This window comes from Pseudophryne corroboree, chromosome 4 (assembly GCF_028390025.1).
Source record: "Pseudophryne corroboree isolate aPseCor3 chromosome 4, aPseCor3.hap2, whole genome shotgun sequence".
Classification (NCBI taxonomy): Eukaryota; Metazoa; Chordata; class Amphibia; order Anura; family Myobatrachidae; genus Pseudophryne; species Pseudophryne corroboree.
This window is the reverse complement of record NC_086447.1, coordinates 783880546-783898188: the sequence shown is the minus strand read 5'-3', so window position 1 is coordinate 783898188 and position 17643 is coordinate 783880546. Positions and strand designations below refer to the sequence as shown.

Genomic DNA, 17643 nt, shown 5'->3' with positions numbered 1-17643 from the left:
ACGTTTAACATGCACACAATAAGCGTATTTGGCAGTCTGACACAGGCGCCTTCATTACTCACATTCCACAGTCTTAAAATCCGTCAATCCCATGTTCTCCATGTTTGTGTGGGTTTTCACCTAGTACTATTTAGCTTCTATTTTTCAGTCCAAAAACATACTAGTAGGTTAATTGGCTACTGAGAAAATGTCTACGCAACTGATTTTTTTTTTTTTTTTTTTACGAAAAGCTCAAAAATTCAGATGCCAATCTATTTGTAGGAGCCAAGCAAGCTATGAATCCATACACATGAATACAAAATACTTTGCATTGCACCTAGGCTAACTAACTACTACTTTATGTCCAGCCCTAAACACAAATGGATTTAAAACTCCCCATATTATTAAAAATAAAATTGATTTTATAGTCTAAACAAAACTATTGTTGTGCAAATACTACCTAATTATATGTTAAACTGCAGGAGGGACATAAATCTGTATTCTATAATCAGACTAGTCACTCCTTGTCCTCCAATGTAGTTATGCTAGAGATGGGGGATTTATGACTCTGCTTATATCCTGCTGTTTGAGATAACTACTGTCAGGATGTATCTTAGAAAAAGAGCTTGTGCAATCTCTGCAAGTTACAGAGGGTTTAAGAGATTGTGTGCATTAAATTGCCTCATAGCATTCCCTCCTCTTTGATCACCGTCTGTGGAGATCAGTAGGGCGTGTGCTGCTCTTGGCGTGATGGACATCACCACATGGGTAGTCTGGAGTGAGGACTCCTGCAAGAGCATATAATAGCACAATGCAAGCTGTTGTGCAAATGTCAAGCAATGCCGGAGACTGGAGGGCTGTGTGGCGTCAGCAACCAGAGGAAAGTATATACAGGAGCCTATAAAACTAAAGTTCTAGCAGTATAAAATACTCTACATCAGCTACCCATGGAGGAAACCGTTGCTTTATAGGCTGAAGAAACAATGAGAATGCTGCCTGTGATCACTCAAGGAAAAGGTAACTTCAGGGAGACAGATGAAGTGTTATCAATCTTTCCTAGTAATTATTATTATCCTTTATTTATATGGCGCCACAAGGGTTCCGCAGCGCCCAAGTACAGAGTACATATGCACATAATCAAAAGAGGAAAACAGTGACTTACAGTTGAAGACAATATAGGACAAGAACAGGGTAACTAAGCATAACTACACACAAGGTGGCCAAAAAACTGCAGGATTTGGGCAGTTAAGTAAGAAAAAGATAAGCACATGAGGGAAGAGGGCTCTACTCGTGAAGACCTTACATTCTAAAGATTAAATGTTGGCAAATGAAAATGGTACTGCACCAAGTTGTGGAGGCTGAGGATGCAATGTACATTTATTTCAGAAATAAAACAAATGCATACAGTATACGTTTTATTTTTTGATTATAAGATTCATTCAATTACAGCTCACTAACTATAAATCTCAGTTTGGAATAATACCACATTGCCAACGAATATATACGAGTAGCTCGCAATCATAATACAAGCTAAAAAAACTGCATTCAAATATTATATATATATATATATATATATATATATATATATATATATATACATACATACATACATACATACATACACACACATATATATATATATATATATATATATATATACACACACATACATACACATATATATATATATATATATATATATATATATATATATATATATATATATACACACATACATACATACATAGTATAGTTTTTTTTTTATTATAAACACTACTATTTGCCTGGTGAGCTGGGCCTCACCAAGTATTTCAGAGTGTTAGGATAATGTGGACCATAGGTCCTGAGGCTACTTTTTACGATGCTCAAAGAGAGGGAGAACTGTGAAATCCACAAAGCTGCTGATGCCATCACAAAAATACATAAATTAAACAGTGCAGCTGCAGATGGATTTAGAAGTAAATGTCAGGGCTCGTTAGCGCTACTCTGGATGAGTGAAACTAAAATGCTACAGGAAAAGAAAAAAAAAACAATGAAAGAAGTCATAATTAAAAGACAGATGGGTTTCGCAGAACTCTGTTTCTGATTTTTTACAAATAAAAACATATGCTTACAAAAATTTTACCAACGTATATTGAAATTACGATACAGGATTGTAAGTATATCTGAAGCTCGGACACCTTTGGCAATAAAATGAAATATACAGTCTTATAAATTATGTCTTTCTACTGTGACAAATGAGACTACTGAGGGAAAGTGTCTGATCAGATGCTTACAGTTGCAGCAACATGTTTAGAAAGACTTTATTGAAGTCCATCAAGAACCTTTGATGATCACTAAAGCACAAACCAGCAGCCACCATTACCTCTTGACATTAATCTTTGCAATTAGAAAATGAGTGACCTTTTACTGTATACCTTTACCTTGAGGAACTTTAAAGTAATCGAACCACTGTAACAGTGGAGAACAGAAACTGCAAATAAATGTGACTATTAAAGCAACTAGGGAGGGTGGCATGCTTAATACAGGGGCTCCAAATATGGGTAGCACTTTACATAATACAGATATGGATCAGCAAAGGGGTGTCAATTGAAAAGCGCTAGCCCATAGCAAATCAGCCACTGGCTACCATAATGAGACCCATGCATGACTTTTTGTCTTCACTGTCAAATAGCTAACTCTGAAAATAATTCAGCCACACAATGCATAGGGGAGCACTAAGAACCTGCACATCAGCTTATGGCTCACTCACCAATGACAGCCTGTAGCTCAACCAGCTATTCTATAACAAGTTATCGAATTTGATCAGGTAAAGTTCTGATGCCAATTATTCCAAGATAGCAATAAAGCAGTATCAAGTTCGGACAATTTGGACAAAAACAGCAACTTTACTAACTAGATAAATCACAGAACAGGTTTACTTTGAAGAAATGTTATTAAAATCCCTGCATCAACGTGCATAATGTAATTAAGGTACACTGCCCAAGTCCAGAATTCAAGTAATCATCTCACTCTGCAACCGGGGAGACAAAATAACTGAATCAGCCCCAATGGCTTTTCTCGCTTTTTACATATCAAGTCAAAGTATTCACTCTTACCACTGCATCTTTGTAAAACTCAAACCTTGCATAAATATACTCTCGCCCTCTTACATTTACCTCTGAGCTGTAACATGCCTCCTATCCAGTAACTACCTCTCACTCTTCTCTATAAAGACTTCCCTTGCTGCTTCCCATTTATGGAACTACCTACCATACCTGATCAGGCTCCTCCAGAGCCTTAAAATATTTGAAACACTCTTTTGAAAACACATCCATTAGTACTAACCCTATGCAACCCTAACCACCAATCTCCACTGTGAGCAACACTCAACGCTTGTTTCAACTGTGCACTCTTCCAATGAGATTGTAATGTTGGCATTTATTAGGTCTTTCTTGTGCGACACTTTTACACGTTTCTCCCCAGCGTTTGGTGCTGAAGTACCTTACAAACCAGCAATAAGTCATGATGAGGGTTTATTTGTATATACTGTAATACATATTTTGATTTACTTTGAGGCATTAGAATAAAAACGTAATAAAAAAATAAGGACAATTTTATTTAATTTGATACAGCATTCAATTATTTTGATGACGTCTCTCTTAAGTCATAATTCGTGTCTTCCATCTTATTGTTCAAACAACGTAATATAACTCACTGTTGGCCAAAACCAAAAATATACAATGAAACATTCGGCACATATTACGTGAACATATCAATAATGTAATACTGCATTCATTACACTGTTTTAGCAGAGAAACATATGAACTTCTAATGTTGCACACCATGTGCAGTCACAACACAGACGTGTCTTACATCATTTGCATTGCTGTTTACATTATACAGTATGCACAAGAGAAAGAGCACAACTATTTAAGCAATCCTAAATATAGTAAGCACTGATGCAGGGATCGCAGGGTCCCTTATCTGCCAGGCTACATATATAGAACATTTGAGACATATGCAGATTAATAGCCCATTTAAAAACATGTTGCAAATCTACCAGCAACAACATCGGAAATGAAAATCGAGAAAAAAGCATGTCATTCTTTTGCAAACAAATCTATTCCTCAACAAATAAACAAGGACTTACTGGAAGTGAATACGAAAAAAAGTATTTGATCCAATACATGCAATTTACTTTTTTTGCACCAGCCCGTTCTACCACAATGTTTATAAGATTCATTTAGATGCATTGATTAGTAAGCAGAGCACATTAAAAAGGATGTCTGTGCAGTTCCTTGTTTTAATGATTTTCTTATGATAAAACCTACCAGCGTTTAATTTCTAGAAAATCTGCATAAACCATTTCCTCTTGTCAGCATACCACATGTATATGATCTATGAGTTCCACCCACGGCAAATCTAATACATTACCATTGCTTAAGTTCCCGAATGTGGAGGAAAATCTTGCATGTGTTAGGTCAGGGAAGTTGGATTCCATTCTAGCACCTATTTCACACGTCCTAAAGTCGAATTTGTCAACGTTTCCTCGCGACCTCCAGAGCTTCAGAGCAAATCCTAGTGCACTGTGACAGACGTCATACTTTGAATTGTGAGGAAATCCTTCCAGCCCAGATGGCCTACCACAAAGTACTTCTGTATTGGCACAAAGAAAGCCTCAAGAATACACTGCTGCCCTGCCTGTTTCCTCTGCGTTCAGATCTAGCTAAGAGCAAAGAGGCTTGAGGGGAGGAGACAGTCAAATCTCAGTTTGGTGCTAGTAATGAGAGTCAAATGTCAGGAGTCCAGGCACAGTCATCCTGACATGCAAATGCCTTTCCCTTACTACTCTGGCTATCAGTTACATGAAAACACTTCAAAATACATCCCCCTACCACCACTCAGTATTGTCACAAAGTTGTAGTTTAATTGCAGATTAATGCAACAATGTTACCCACTGTTCAAGTAATTATATAAAAAGGGAGAACTCTCAAATATTTACACTATTAGAGGAAAGTTTTCTGATTAGTAACAGTACATGGGTCACATTTAGGTGCTATATCACTGTTTTGTGATAAATTATTGCAAATGAGATATTCCGGTATCCTATTAGCGGCAATAAGTTACCGCCGAAAAGTCTCCATAGGATTTATCGCAGGAATCTCTTCACCATCTCAGTAGTGATAGTAGTGCAAAATCCCTATTTTAAGCTAAAAATGTAAGGATTTGGTTCAGAGCCTCTGGGACACTCCCCTAAATGACTAACTAGGCCAGGGGTCTTTAACCCGTGGCCCGCTGAGCTGCTCTCCGTGGCACTCCATCATCCTGCCAAGCACTTGTTTAGAAGATTCTCCGGTACGCTCTGGAGCGCGCCAGAGCTCAGCGCCACGTCATGTGACTCCCTGCGCTGAAGCAGCTGCACTGGCTGCTGGGGAGTAGCTGCCAGTGCAGCTGCTGCAGCGCAGGAAGTCACGTGATGCGGAACGGAGCTCGGGGTAGCGTGCTCCTCTCAGGCTGAGCATCATCATGTGTGGCGAGAGGCTCCACTCATTTCTGCAGCGAGTCCTACACGAGTGCGGGGACCTGGCGTGCTGGGCGGGCTATGTGCTATCTATGGGGGGTGGGGGAAGATTATAAAAGTCTGCCTGCACTGTTTGTATATAAGGGTGTGTCTGTGTGGAGGGGGGGAATCATGGTGCCTGTGCTGTCTGTGCATGTGGGGAGGGGGGGAATGATCATGGTGTCTAGTGGAGGCATGTGTGTATCTGGCCCTACTGGAGGCATGTGTGTATCTGGCCCTACTGGAGGCATGTGTGTATCTGGCCCTACTGGAGGCATGTGTGTATCTGGCCCTACTGGAGGCATGTGTGTATCTGGCACTGCACTATTAGGGTCACACCTATTTTTTCCACGCACACCATACAGCATCATTAACACATTTTTTCTACTTGCACCACTGCAAATATGTATAAATATGTGGAAGGCCTCCTGAGCCTGGGATAACTGCTGGGGAGGAAGTGGGGAACATGCTGAGCGGCGGAGACCTGGAGCATAGGCAGCAAAATGCGTTTAGTGGCCCTCAGACGTCACTGAATTTTTTTAATTTGGCCCACACGGTCTTAAAAGGTTGAAGACCCCTGAATTAGACATTTAAAAGTTTTCAATTACTTTTAAATAACCTATAATGACATGTTATTTTGGGGGTACAAGGTATGGGACAGGTATATTGGGGTGCTTTATGAGTGGGACAAGTGTTTTCAGACTTGCAGGTGGGAGTAATCGGTTCGTTTCCCCTCCCCCCCCCCCCCCCTTTTTTTTTTTTTTAAACGTCTCCTAAGAAAGAAAGACTCAAATACATACTTATACCCATTTTAATGTACTGTACCACAAATTTAATGAGAGCACTTATTTTGCTGGAAAAATAAAAGCTTTCTATCGTCCCCAGCATTTAAAAAACCCTGCATATTAGGGTGTGTACACACGGTGAGATAAATCTGTGAGATTTTGACTATATAGTCAAAATCTTATGAAAAGTTAGTGCATATCTCAAGGTGTTAGGCAGCTTGCGATAAAGATTCGATCCCGATGTGCGCTCCCGTGGGGTCGGTATCGTAAAGGCTAGATAGACTGTGCAGGCAAGTCAATCTTGACTATCTAGTGTACTATCTAGTACAAAGTATAGTCAAAATTGGCACTTAAACAACAACAAACAAATTATTAGCGCTTGGAAACTGGATTTGAAATTTTTATAATCACAAATTTAATAAATTGATTAAAAGATAATAATATTGTTGCAACAATTAATTAAAACACAATGTGTAATAGTACATTCGGGCATAAGTTAGCACTGCAGAATCTTAAAAGTTCCATATACTGGGATATGGTTTGTTTGCCGGTACTCAAATAAGCCAATTTATCCTCAAACACAGTTGCCACAGTCCAGGAACAGTTTGCAAGCAAATGGAAAATATCAACTGCTGTTGGAATAGACCTTACGTAGCTGGTTCAAGATGTTACTTGGTCCAATTGGTTTGCTCGGGTCAAATATTGCAGATATCCAATTTGCTGATGATGGTAGTTCCTATATCAGTCTTCTAGGCTTTTAGAAGGAATTGAGGAAATGGAGTCCAGCTGTCCCACCGACGCGTTTCGCTGTTTGGCACAGCTTTTTCAAGGTGATGACATCTTGAACCAGCTACGTAAGGTCTATTCCAACAGCAGTTGATATTTTCCATTTGCTTGCAAACTGTTCCTGAACTGTGGCAACTGTGTTTGAGGATAAATTGGCTTATTTGAGTACCGGCAAACAAACCATATCCCAGTATATGGAACTTTTAAGATTCTGCAGTGCTAACTTATGCCCGAATGTACTATTACACATTGTGTTTTAATTAATTGTTGCAACAATATTATTATCTTTTAATCTGTACAATCTGTGCTATCTGGGCTCTGGGGGCGTTCAAGGGAAATCGCATAGTCAAAATCGAACATAGCAGGGATCTCACCATGTGTACACACCCTAACAGCCATTGGACCCGATTCAATTACACCAATTAGTTATATTATGGCCACTAATAGACTTCTATAATGTTTTCCAATATTAGTTTGGCATTTTGGGGAGTACAGGCACAATTCCCCACTTTTTCCTATGCTTTTGGCGGATAGAATTATCGCACAATGGCCTTTATTGCCAATTTGTAACAGGATAGGTGCGATAAACGGGAGCGCGCAGGTTTCGATAACCTGATTTTTAGAGAGAAGGGTGCAACGTCAGTTACCGCAGCTAGTAGGATACCCCCCTACAACTGCTACCAATGTAATGTATATCAAGAGACGGCATGGCGTGCCTAGAAGGGCTGTTTAATGTGACTGCAACAAGGATGTAGACAGACACCTGTAGATACCAGTGTTCCTAACCAATGCAGAATGACCGTTCTTACAAAATATGTACACGGGGAAATCCAGCACTCCGCCCCTGTAACCAGACCTGTTAGGTCTGACCATTCACATACAGACACATGGCTACACCTAGTGCATGCAAACTGCTGAGACTGCCAGAGGCAGCATCATAAAGGAGTAGAACAGGATATCATAAGAAGCCAAAAGGCTATTCTGTTGTAGCTTTTAATTAGTAGTGAATGGTGTTAGTCACAGAAATAAATAAACATTTTTAACTCTTAAGGGGTGATTTAATTGTTTGCTAGACACCCATAAATTGCATTTCCTCCATCACTTTAGACAGGGTGGTACGCAATTGTTTGGGAGCCCATTGTTTTATTGTGCCAAGAAATGCCAGGATTAGTAGCGCAAAACGGCTAAACCAGACCAAAGTGCTGCACGTGACGCAAAAAGACCCGAACAGCGGAACAAATGAATTGATGCGTTTTGCCGAATTTTTTTCATCCAAATTAAAAAAGTTATTGGGGAGGATAAACTGTGCATACTATCATCTATAAATGGAAATAATAAGATTTTACTTACCGATAAATCTATTTCTCGTAGTCCGTAGTGGATGCTGGGGACTCCGTCAGGACCATGGGAATAGCGGCTCCGCAGGAGACAGGGCACAAAACTAAAGCTTTAGGATCAGGTGGTGTGTACTGGCTCCTCCCCCTATGACCCTCCTCCAAGCCTCAGTTAGGATACTGTGCCCGGACGAGCGTACACAATAAGGAAGGATATTGAATCCCGGGTAAGACTCATACCAGCCACACCAATCACACCGTATAACTTGTGATCTAAACCCAGTTAACAGTATGACAAACGTAGGAGCCTCTGAACAGACGGCTCACGACAAATAACAACCCGATTTTTTTGTAACAATAACTATGTACAAGTATTGCAGACAATCAGCACTTGGGATGGGCGCCCAGCATCCACTACGGACTACGAGAAATAGATTTATCGGTAAGTAAAATCTTATTTTCTCTGACGTCCTAAGTGGATGCTGGGGACTCCGTCAGGACCATGGGGATTATACCAAAGCTCCCAAACGGGCGGGAGAGTGCGGATGACTCTGCAGCACCGAATGAGAGAACTCCAGGTCCTCTTTAGCCAGGGTATCAAATTTGTAGAATTTTACAAACGTGTTCTCCCCCGACCACGTAGCTGCTCGGCAGAGTTGTAATGCCGAGACCCCTCGGGCAGCTGCCCAGGATGAGCCCACCTTCCTTGTGGAATGGGCCTTGACAGATTTAGGCTGTGGCAGGCCTGCCACAGAATGTGCAAGTTGAATTGTGCTACAAATCCAACGAGCAATCGTCTGCTTAGAAGCAGGAGCACCCAGCTTGTTGGGTGCATACAGTATAAACAGCGAGTCAGATTTTCTGACTCCAGCCGTCCTTGAAATGTATATTTTCAATGCCCTGACAACGTCCAGCAACTTGGAATCTTCCAAATCGCTAGTAGCCGCAGGCACCACAATAGGCTGGTTCAGGTGAAACGCTGACACCACCTTAGGCAGAAACTGAGGACGCGTCCGCAGTTCTGCCCTGTCCGAATGGAAAATCAGATATGGGCTCTTATACGATAAAGCCGCCAATTCTGATACTCTCCTGGCTGAAGCCAGGGCCAGTAGCATGGTTACTTTCCATGTAAGATATTTCAAATCCACCGATTTGAGTGGCTCAAACCAATGGGATTTGAGAAAATCCCAAACTACATTCAGGTCCCACGGAGCCACTGGGGGCACAACCGGGGGCTGTATATGTAGTACTCCTTTTACAAAAGTCTGGACTTCAGGAACTAAAGCCAATTCTTTCTGGAAGAAAATCGACAGGGCCGAAATTTGAACCTTAATGGACCCCAATTTGAGGCCCATAGACAATCCTGTTTGCAGGAAATGTAGGAATCGACCCAGTTGAAATTCCTCCGTGGGGGCCTTCCTGGCCTCACACCACGCAACATATTTTCTCCAAATGCGGTGATAATGTTGTGCAGTCACCTCCTTCCTGGCTTTAACCAGTGTAGGAATGACCTCTTCTGGAATGCCTTTTTCCTTTAGAATTCGGCGTTCAACCGCCATGCCGTCAAACGCAGCCACGGTAAGTCTTGGAATAGACACGGTCCCTGCTGAATCAGGTCCCGTCTTAGAGGTAGAGGCCACGGATTTTCCGTGAGCATCTCCTGAAGTTCCGGGTACCAAGTTCTTCTTGGCCAATCCGGAGCCACGAGTATCGTTCTTACTCCCCTTTGCCGTATAATTCTCAGTACTTTGGGTATGAGAGGCAGAGGAGGAAACACATACACTGACTGGTACACCCACGGTGTTACCAGAGCGTCCACAGCTATTGCCTGAGGGTCTCTTGACCTGGCGCAATACCTGTCCAGTTTTTTGTTGAGGCGAGACGCCATCATATCCACCTTTGGTTTTTCCCAACGGTTCACAATCATGTGGAAGACTTCTGGATGAAGTCCCCACTCTCCCGGGTGTAGATCGTGTCTGCTGAGGAAGTCTGCTTCCCAGTTGTCTACTCCCGGAATGAACACTGCTGACAGTGCTATCACATGATCTTCCGCCCAGCGAAGAATCCTTGCAGCTTCTGCCATTGCTCTCCTGCTTCTTGTGCCGCCCTGTCTGTTTACGTGGGCGACTGCCGTGATGTTGTCCGACTGGATCAACACCGGCTGACCCTGAAGCAGGGGTTTTGCCAGGCTTAGAGCATTGTAAATTGCTCTTAGCTCCAGTATATTTATATGAAGAGACATCTCCAGGCTTGACCATACTCCCTGGAAGTTTCTTCCCTGTGTGACCGCTCCCCAGCCTCTCAGACTGGCATCCGTGGTCACCAGGACCCAGTCCTGTATGCCGAATCTGCGGCCCTCTAACAGATGAGCACTCTGCAACCACCACAGAAGAGACACCCTTGTCCGTGGCGATAAGGTTATCCGCTGATGCATCTGCAGATGCGATCCGGACCATTTGTCCAGCAGATCCCACTGAAAAGTTTGTGCGTGGAATCTGCCGAATGGAATTGCTTCGTAAGAAGCCACCATCTTTCCCAGGACTCTTGTGCATTGATGCACAGACACTTTTCCTGGTTTTAGGAGGTTCCTGACAAGTTCGGATAACTCCTTGGCTTTCTCCTCCGGAAGAAACACCTTTTTCTGAACCGTGTCCAGAATCATTCCCAGGAACAGCAGACGTGTTGTCGGGGTCAACCGAGATTTTGGAAAATTCAGAATCCACCCGTGTTGTTGCAGCACTACTTGGGTTAGTGCTACTCCGTCCTCCAGCTGTTCTCTGGACCTTGCCCTTATCAGGAGATCGTCCAAGTAAGGGATAATTAATACGCCTCTTCGCAGAAGAATCATCATTTCGGCCATTACCTTGGTAAAGACCCGAGGTGCCGTGGACAATCCAAACGGCAGCGTCTGAAACTGATAATGACAGTTTTGCACCACGAACCTGAGGTACCCTTGATGTGAAGGGCAAATTGGGACATGCAGGTAAGCATCCTTTATGTCCAGGGACACCATAAAGTCCCCTTCTTCCAGATTCGCTATCACTGCTCTGAGTGATTCCATCTTGAACTTGAATTTTTGTATGTACAGGTTCAAAGATTTCAGATTTAGAATAGGTCTTACCGAGCCGTCCGGCTTCGGTACCACAAATAGCGTGGAGTAATACCCCTTTCCCTGTTGTAGGAGGGGTACCTTGACTATCACCTGCTGAGAAAACAGCTTGTGAATGGCTTCCAATACCGTCGCCCTGTCTGAGGGAGACGTTGGCAAAGCAGACTTTAGGAACCGGCGAGGGGGAGACTTCTCGAATTCCAACCTGTAACCCTGAGATACTACCTGCAGGATCCAAGGGTCCACCTGTGAGCAAGCCCACTGTGCGCTGAAATTCCTGAGTCGACCCCCCACCGCTCCTGAGTCCGCTTGTACAGCCCCAGCGTCATGCTGAGGGCTTTGCAGAACCCTGGGAGGGCTTCTGTTCCTGGGCAGGGGCTGCTTGCTGCCCTCTCTTACCCCTTCCTCTGCCCCGGGGCAGATATGACTGTCCTTTTGCCCTCTTGTTCTTATAGGACCGAAAGGACTGCGGCTGAAAAGACGGTGTCTTTTTCTGTTGGGAGGGGGTCTGAGGTAAAAAGGTGGATTTTCCGGCAGTTGCCGTGGCCACCAGATCCGATAGACCTACGCCAAATAATTCCTCCCCTTTATACGGCAATACTTCCATATGTCGTTTGGAATCCGCATCACCTGACCACTGTCGCGTCCATAAACTTCTTCTGGCAGATATGGACATCGCACTTACTCTCGATGCCAGAGTGCAAATATCCCTCTGAGCATCTCGCATATAAAGAAAAGCATCCTTTAATTGCTCTATAGTCAATAAAATACTGTCCCTATCCAGGGTATCAATATTTTCAGTCAGGGAATCCGACCAGACCACCCCAGCACTGCACATCCAGGCTGAGGCGATGGCTGGTCGCAGTATAACACCAGAATGTGTGTGTATATACTCTTTAGGGTAGTTTCCAGCCTCCTATCAGCTGGATCCTTGAGGGCGGCCGTATCAGGAGACGGTAACGCCACTTGTTTTGATAAGCGTGTGAGTGCCTTATCCACCCTAGGGGGTGTTTCCCAGCGCGCCCTAACCTCTGGCGGGAAAGGGTATAATGCCAATAATTAGCACTTTTCTATCTGGGTTAACCCACGCTTCATCACATACATCATTCAATTCCTCTGATTCAGGAAAAACTACAGGTAGTTTTTTCACCCCCCACATAATACCCCTTTTTGTGGTACTTGCAGTATCAGAGATATGCAAAGCCTCCTTCATTGCCGTGATCATATAACGTGTGGCTCTACTTGAAAATACGTTTGTTTCTTCACCGTCGACACTAGATTCAGTGTCTGTGTCTGGGTCTGTGTCGACCGACTGAGGTAAAGGGCGTCTTACAGCCCCTGACGGTGTCTGAGACGCCTGGGCAGGTACCAACTGGTTTTCCGGCCGTCTCATGTCGTCAACTGATTTTTGTAATGTGCTGACATTATCACGTAATTCCATAAACAAAGCCATCCATTCCGGTGTCGACTCCCTGGGGGGTGACATCACCATTACCGGCAATTGCTCTGCCTCCACACCAACATCGTCCTCATACATGTCGACACACACGTACCGACACACAGCAGACACACAGGGAATGCTCTTATCGAAGACAGGACCCCACTAGCCCTTTGGGGAGACAGAGGGAGAGTTTGCCAGCACACACCCAAGCGCTATAATATATATGGGAACAACCTTATATAAGTGTTGTATCCTTATAGCAGCTTAAATATATAAAATATCGCCAAAAAAGTGCCCCCCCTCTCTGTTTTACCCTGTTTCTGTAGTGCAGTGCAGGGGAGAGTCCTGGGAGCCTTCCTCACAGCGGAGCTGAGCAGGAAAATGGCGCTGTGTGCTGAGGAGAATAAGCCCCGCCCCCTATTCCGGCGGGCTTTTCTCCCGTAGTTTGTAATATCTGGCAGGGGTTAAATACATCCATATAGCCTCAAGGGCTATATGTGATGTATTTTTTAGCCATAAAAGGTATTTACATTGCTGCCCAGGGCGCCCCCAGCAGCGCCCTGCACCCTCCGTGACCGTTGGTGAGAAGTGTGTGACAAACAATGGCGCACAGCTGCAGTGCTGTGCGCTACCTTCAAGAAGACTGAAGAGCCTTCTGCCGCCGGTTTCTGGACCTTCAATCTTCAGCATCTGCAAGGGGGGTCGGCGGCGCGGCTCCGGGACGAACCCCAGGGTGAGACCTGTGTTCCGACTCCCTCTGGAGCTAATGGTGTCCAGTAGCCTAAGAAGCCAATCCATCCTGCACGCAGGTGAGTTGAACTTCTCTCCCCTAAGTCCCTCGATGCAGTGAGCCTGTTGCCAGCAGGACTCACTGAAAATAAAAAACCTAAAAACTTTTTCTAAGCAGCTCCTTAAGAGAGCCACCTAGATTGCACCCTGCTCGGACGGGCACAAAAACCTAACTGAGGCTTGGAGGAGGGTCATAGGGGGAGGAGCCAGTACACACCACCTGATCCTAAAGCTTTAGTTTTGTGCCCTGTCTCCTGCGGAGCCGCTATTCCCATGGTCCTGACGGAGTCCCCAGCATCCACTTAGGACGTCAGAGAAAATAGAATATAAAATGGAATACAGGCCTTAAAACAAATGGACTAAAGGATAAGCTGAAGAATAAACTGCAGCTACTTAGGGTACACCTGAGAGAATTGTTGCCGTAATGATGATGAAATACAATTCTGTATAGGTCATAGAATGGACTACATTTTAAACACATTGTACATGTAAAATCCAGCACCATCATCTTCAACTAACATGGTAGCATGTACACTTTGGGGGTGAATTTAAATCTTATCGAGGGTCTCCTCACTAGCCGGCAGCTATTCAAATGTTGCTACCGACAGGCGCAAGAAGTTCAGTTCAGCTCGCTACCCCCACCTCCCCATTGACTCAAATGGGTGCGATCAGCGCGACAAATGAGGACAATTGAATACTGCCCCACGATCTCCCGTCACTCTACATGGGAAATCGGGCCCAATTAAACAATTAAATTCCCCCCTTTGTATTGTCTTTGCTTAAATGATCTCTGCGCATCCAAAAATTAATTTCTACAAACTGGAAAATATAACGCAATGGGCTCAATTCAATTCAGCACGAAAGGAACAGCGCTGGGAACTAGCTCACAGGGCTATTCAATTCAGCGCGCTGTTATGTTGGAGAAGGCCTGTTCTCGCGGACTAAACTGTGTTTTGTCACGATAACTGCCATTCTCAAACTAAAGTGCCCGGCGCAAAGCTGTTTCTGCCACGCTAAGGGCACAAAACACCATAGCCATGCACTTTTGTCGGATTTCTGCTCACACCCCTGCGGGGGTTTGAGAAGAAATAGTCTCATTGGGAGTCACATCGCGCTGAATTGAGTAGCACCGGGAGCCAATTCCTGGCGCTATTCAAACTACACTTAATTGAATCAAGCCCTTTGTGACCAACTTGATACATTTACTGTTCTGCATTACAGTAAGGGCGACATGCAATTGTTACTGTATATCGCGCCCGATCTCCCATCCAAAGTGACGGGAGATCGCTGGGCAATATTCAATTGATCACCGTTATTGCGCATATCGTGCCCATAGCAGTTGGGTTTAGCTGTGTAAAGTGGCAAAACCCGTCTAAACTAATGGCGCAATCAGTGACTTTTGGGCCCCCAAACAGGTCACTTTTTGCGTATTTCAGCTTGCCACCTCCAGGGGGAAATGCAGACGCCGGCAGACATCACTCCTGAACTGAGCTACAATTGAATTGCTCTGATCTAGTGGCTGTCAGCGGGATGACAATAGAATCTCGCCCTACGTCTGGTATAGCCACTGAAACATTTAAAAAACCATTTGCTTATAAATGGGGTACCTTTACTTAAAGAGGGTATCAAAGTTAACCATATTGTAGGATGGAAACCTAGGGTCTATTCTATCTTTTACAATCAAAAAGACAAATAAAAAAGTAGAAAGAGGCACGGTTCTCACAAATTGTGTGTAATACTGGCCTGCTCCCAGACACCAAAGATTGGATTAGTTTGCCTTTTTTATGAAGGTCTGCAGCTTTGGAGAACTCTGTTCTTGCAAATAATTTATTACAGAGATTCCGGTCATCTCATTTCAGGTTTCCACTGACGCTGCAATATGTTGTGTCGGTAGAAAAGTGGAAGGCATATATGCATCCAGGGACCAATGACAGATCAGCTGGCAGTCATTTAACTTATCAGCTGCTCTTGTAAAGCTTGTGACATGTAGCTTATATATGGTTTGCAGCAGAACTGTTCTAAATAGATGTTACAGTAGCCAGAAGAATGATGGAGGAGATAGTCTGCTGAATGCTTGTCTTCTCCTAGTACAATCATGTGCAGTTTGATACTGGAAGAAGGCAACATGTGTTCTCTGTTTGGTATCTGCTTTTTACGACCAGCTGGCAGCAGGAATTCAGTTAGATGTCAAAACAATCCCTGAGCAATTGGATGTTATATATTGCATTATTTGTACTTTCCCAAATACTTCTTCAGGTCAGTAGTTTCTAATGCATGAACAGAAAACTTAGGGGTCTATTTACTAAGCCTTGGATGGAGATAAAGTAGCAGCCAATCAGCTCCTAATTGTCATTTTTCAAACACAGCCTGTGGCATAGCAGTTAGGAGATGATTGGCTACTAATTTATCTCCATTCAAGGCTTAGTAAATAGACCTCTTAATTCTTCATGTAAAATAGTACACATCCCACTACGCTAAGCTCATTTTCAAGATCGCAAAACAAATAACTACTCAAATATAATTTAAAAAAAAAAAACATTTTTTATGGTTATTCGGATTCAGAAAATGTCTATTATTTAGAAGTATAATGTATATGAGTATATTCTAAAACTACAGGCAAACTAGGTATACACTACACAATTACTGGCAATAATCAGGTGAGCGGCCTGTGCTATTGTGTGGCGTGAGGGCACAAGCATTTTGGTTATCAGTCGGCCTTGAGAGAAAATATCAGCCAAAAAGTGTGCGCATTACCAATAATCTACCCATATTTCATATCGTTTGTCCTTATTGCCTCAGGAAGCAAAAATGTTTTTGCAGTGCGGTTATCAGGATCTTCCAATGATCTTCCAATGGCAAAAAAAAAAAAAAAAAAGACGTTATGCTAAGAACTTACCGTTGATAATGTGATTTCTCTTATGTCCATAGGTATCCACAGGATAACATTGGGATATGGTTGAGCGACAGCGGAAATGGCACCAACACGGTCACAAGCTTTCTGGCCTCCCAGGATGCATCGGGGCTTCCCCATATAATCCCGCCCACTGACTCAGTCAAATCAGTTCTTTCCACAGCGATTTAGGCAGGAGCATCAGGTAGAAACCTATTTAGGCAATAAGAACACACATGCACACCCTTCCATACAAGAGGGAAGAGGTTTAGTGATTGTCTAGATCCTCAAATCAGGTGCGTCAGGGTGGGATCCCTGTGGATACCTGTGGACATAAGAGAAATCATGTTATCAACGGTAAGTTCTCACCATAACGTCTATTTCTCTGGCTGGGTCCACAGGATTATCCACAGGATAACATTGGGATTCCCAAAGCCAATTTTAGTGGTGGGGACGCTCCTGATTACACAGGAGGACCTTTCGCCCGAAGTCTGCGTCCTGAGAGGCAAAAGTATCCAAGGCATAACGTCTAATGAATGTGTTTATGGAAGACCATGTAGCTGCCTTACATATCTGTTCTGCTGAAGCACCCTGATGTGCTGCCCATGAAGGACCTACCTTACGTGTAGTGTGTGCAGAGACATTAGCCGGAGTAGGGAGATCTGCATGAAAATAAGCTTCCTTGCAGACTGTCCTTTGCCTGAACTAGAGCCAAGTAAATGGCACTTATTTCCAACAGATTTATCGACAGGCGACTTACGCTTGCGGTCCATTTTCTCTGGAGCCAAAGGCTTCCGAGTACCGCACCCTAGCCTTGCAGGCTGGCATCTGTTGTCAGGACTTGCCATTCTTTTATCCAAAAGGGTCTCCCCTTGTTTAAATGGTCTGTCTGTAGCCACCACGCTAGAGACCTTTTTACGTTTACTGGAAACTTTATCAACTGCTTTTTTATCGTCTGATGATTTCCGTTCCATTTGGTAAGAACAAG

General features: G+C 43.5%; 1 protein-coding gene across 6 annotated transcripts in view; it reads right to left on the bottom strand.

The window, feature by feature from the left end:
- Positions 1-17643, bottom strand: part of EML4 (EMAP like 4) — a 351793-nt gene that overhangs the window by 199526 nt on the left and 134624 nt on the right. The window contains exon 1 of one of the 6 annotated variants that reach the window (XM_063918318.1): positions 4396-4673. The exons of the other annotated variants lie outside the window; for them this stretch is intronic. Within the exon in view, the coding sequence (XP_063774388.1) occupies positions 4396-4462 (67 nt within the window). The 5' untranslated portion in view covers positions 4463-4673. Of the gene's footprint in view, positions 1-4395; positions 4674-17643 lie in introns of those variants that run through there. 6 annotated transcript variants of the gene reach the window in all.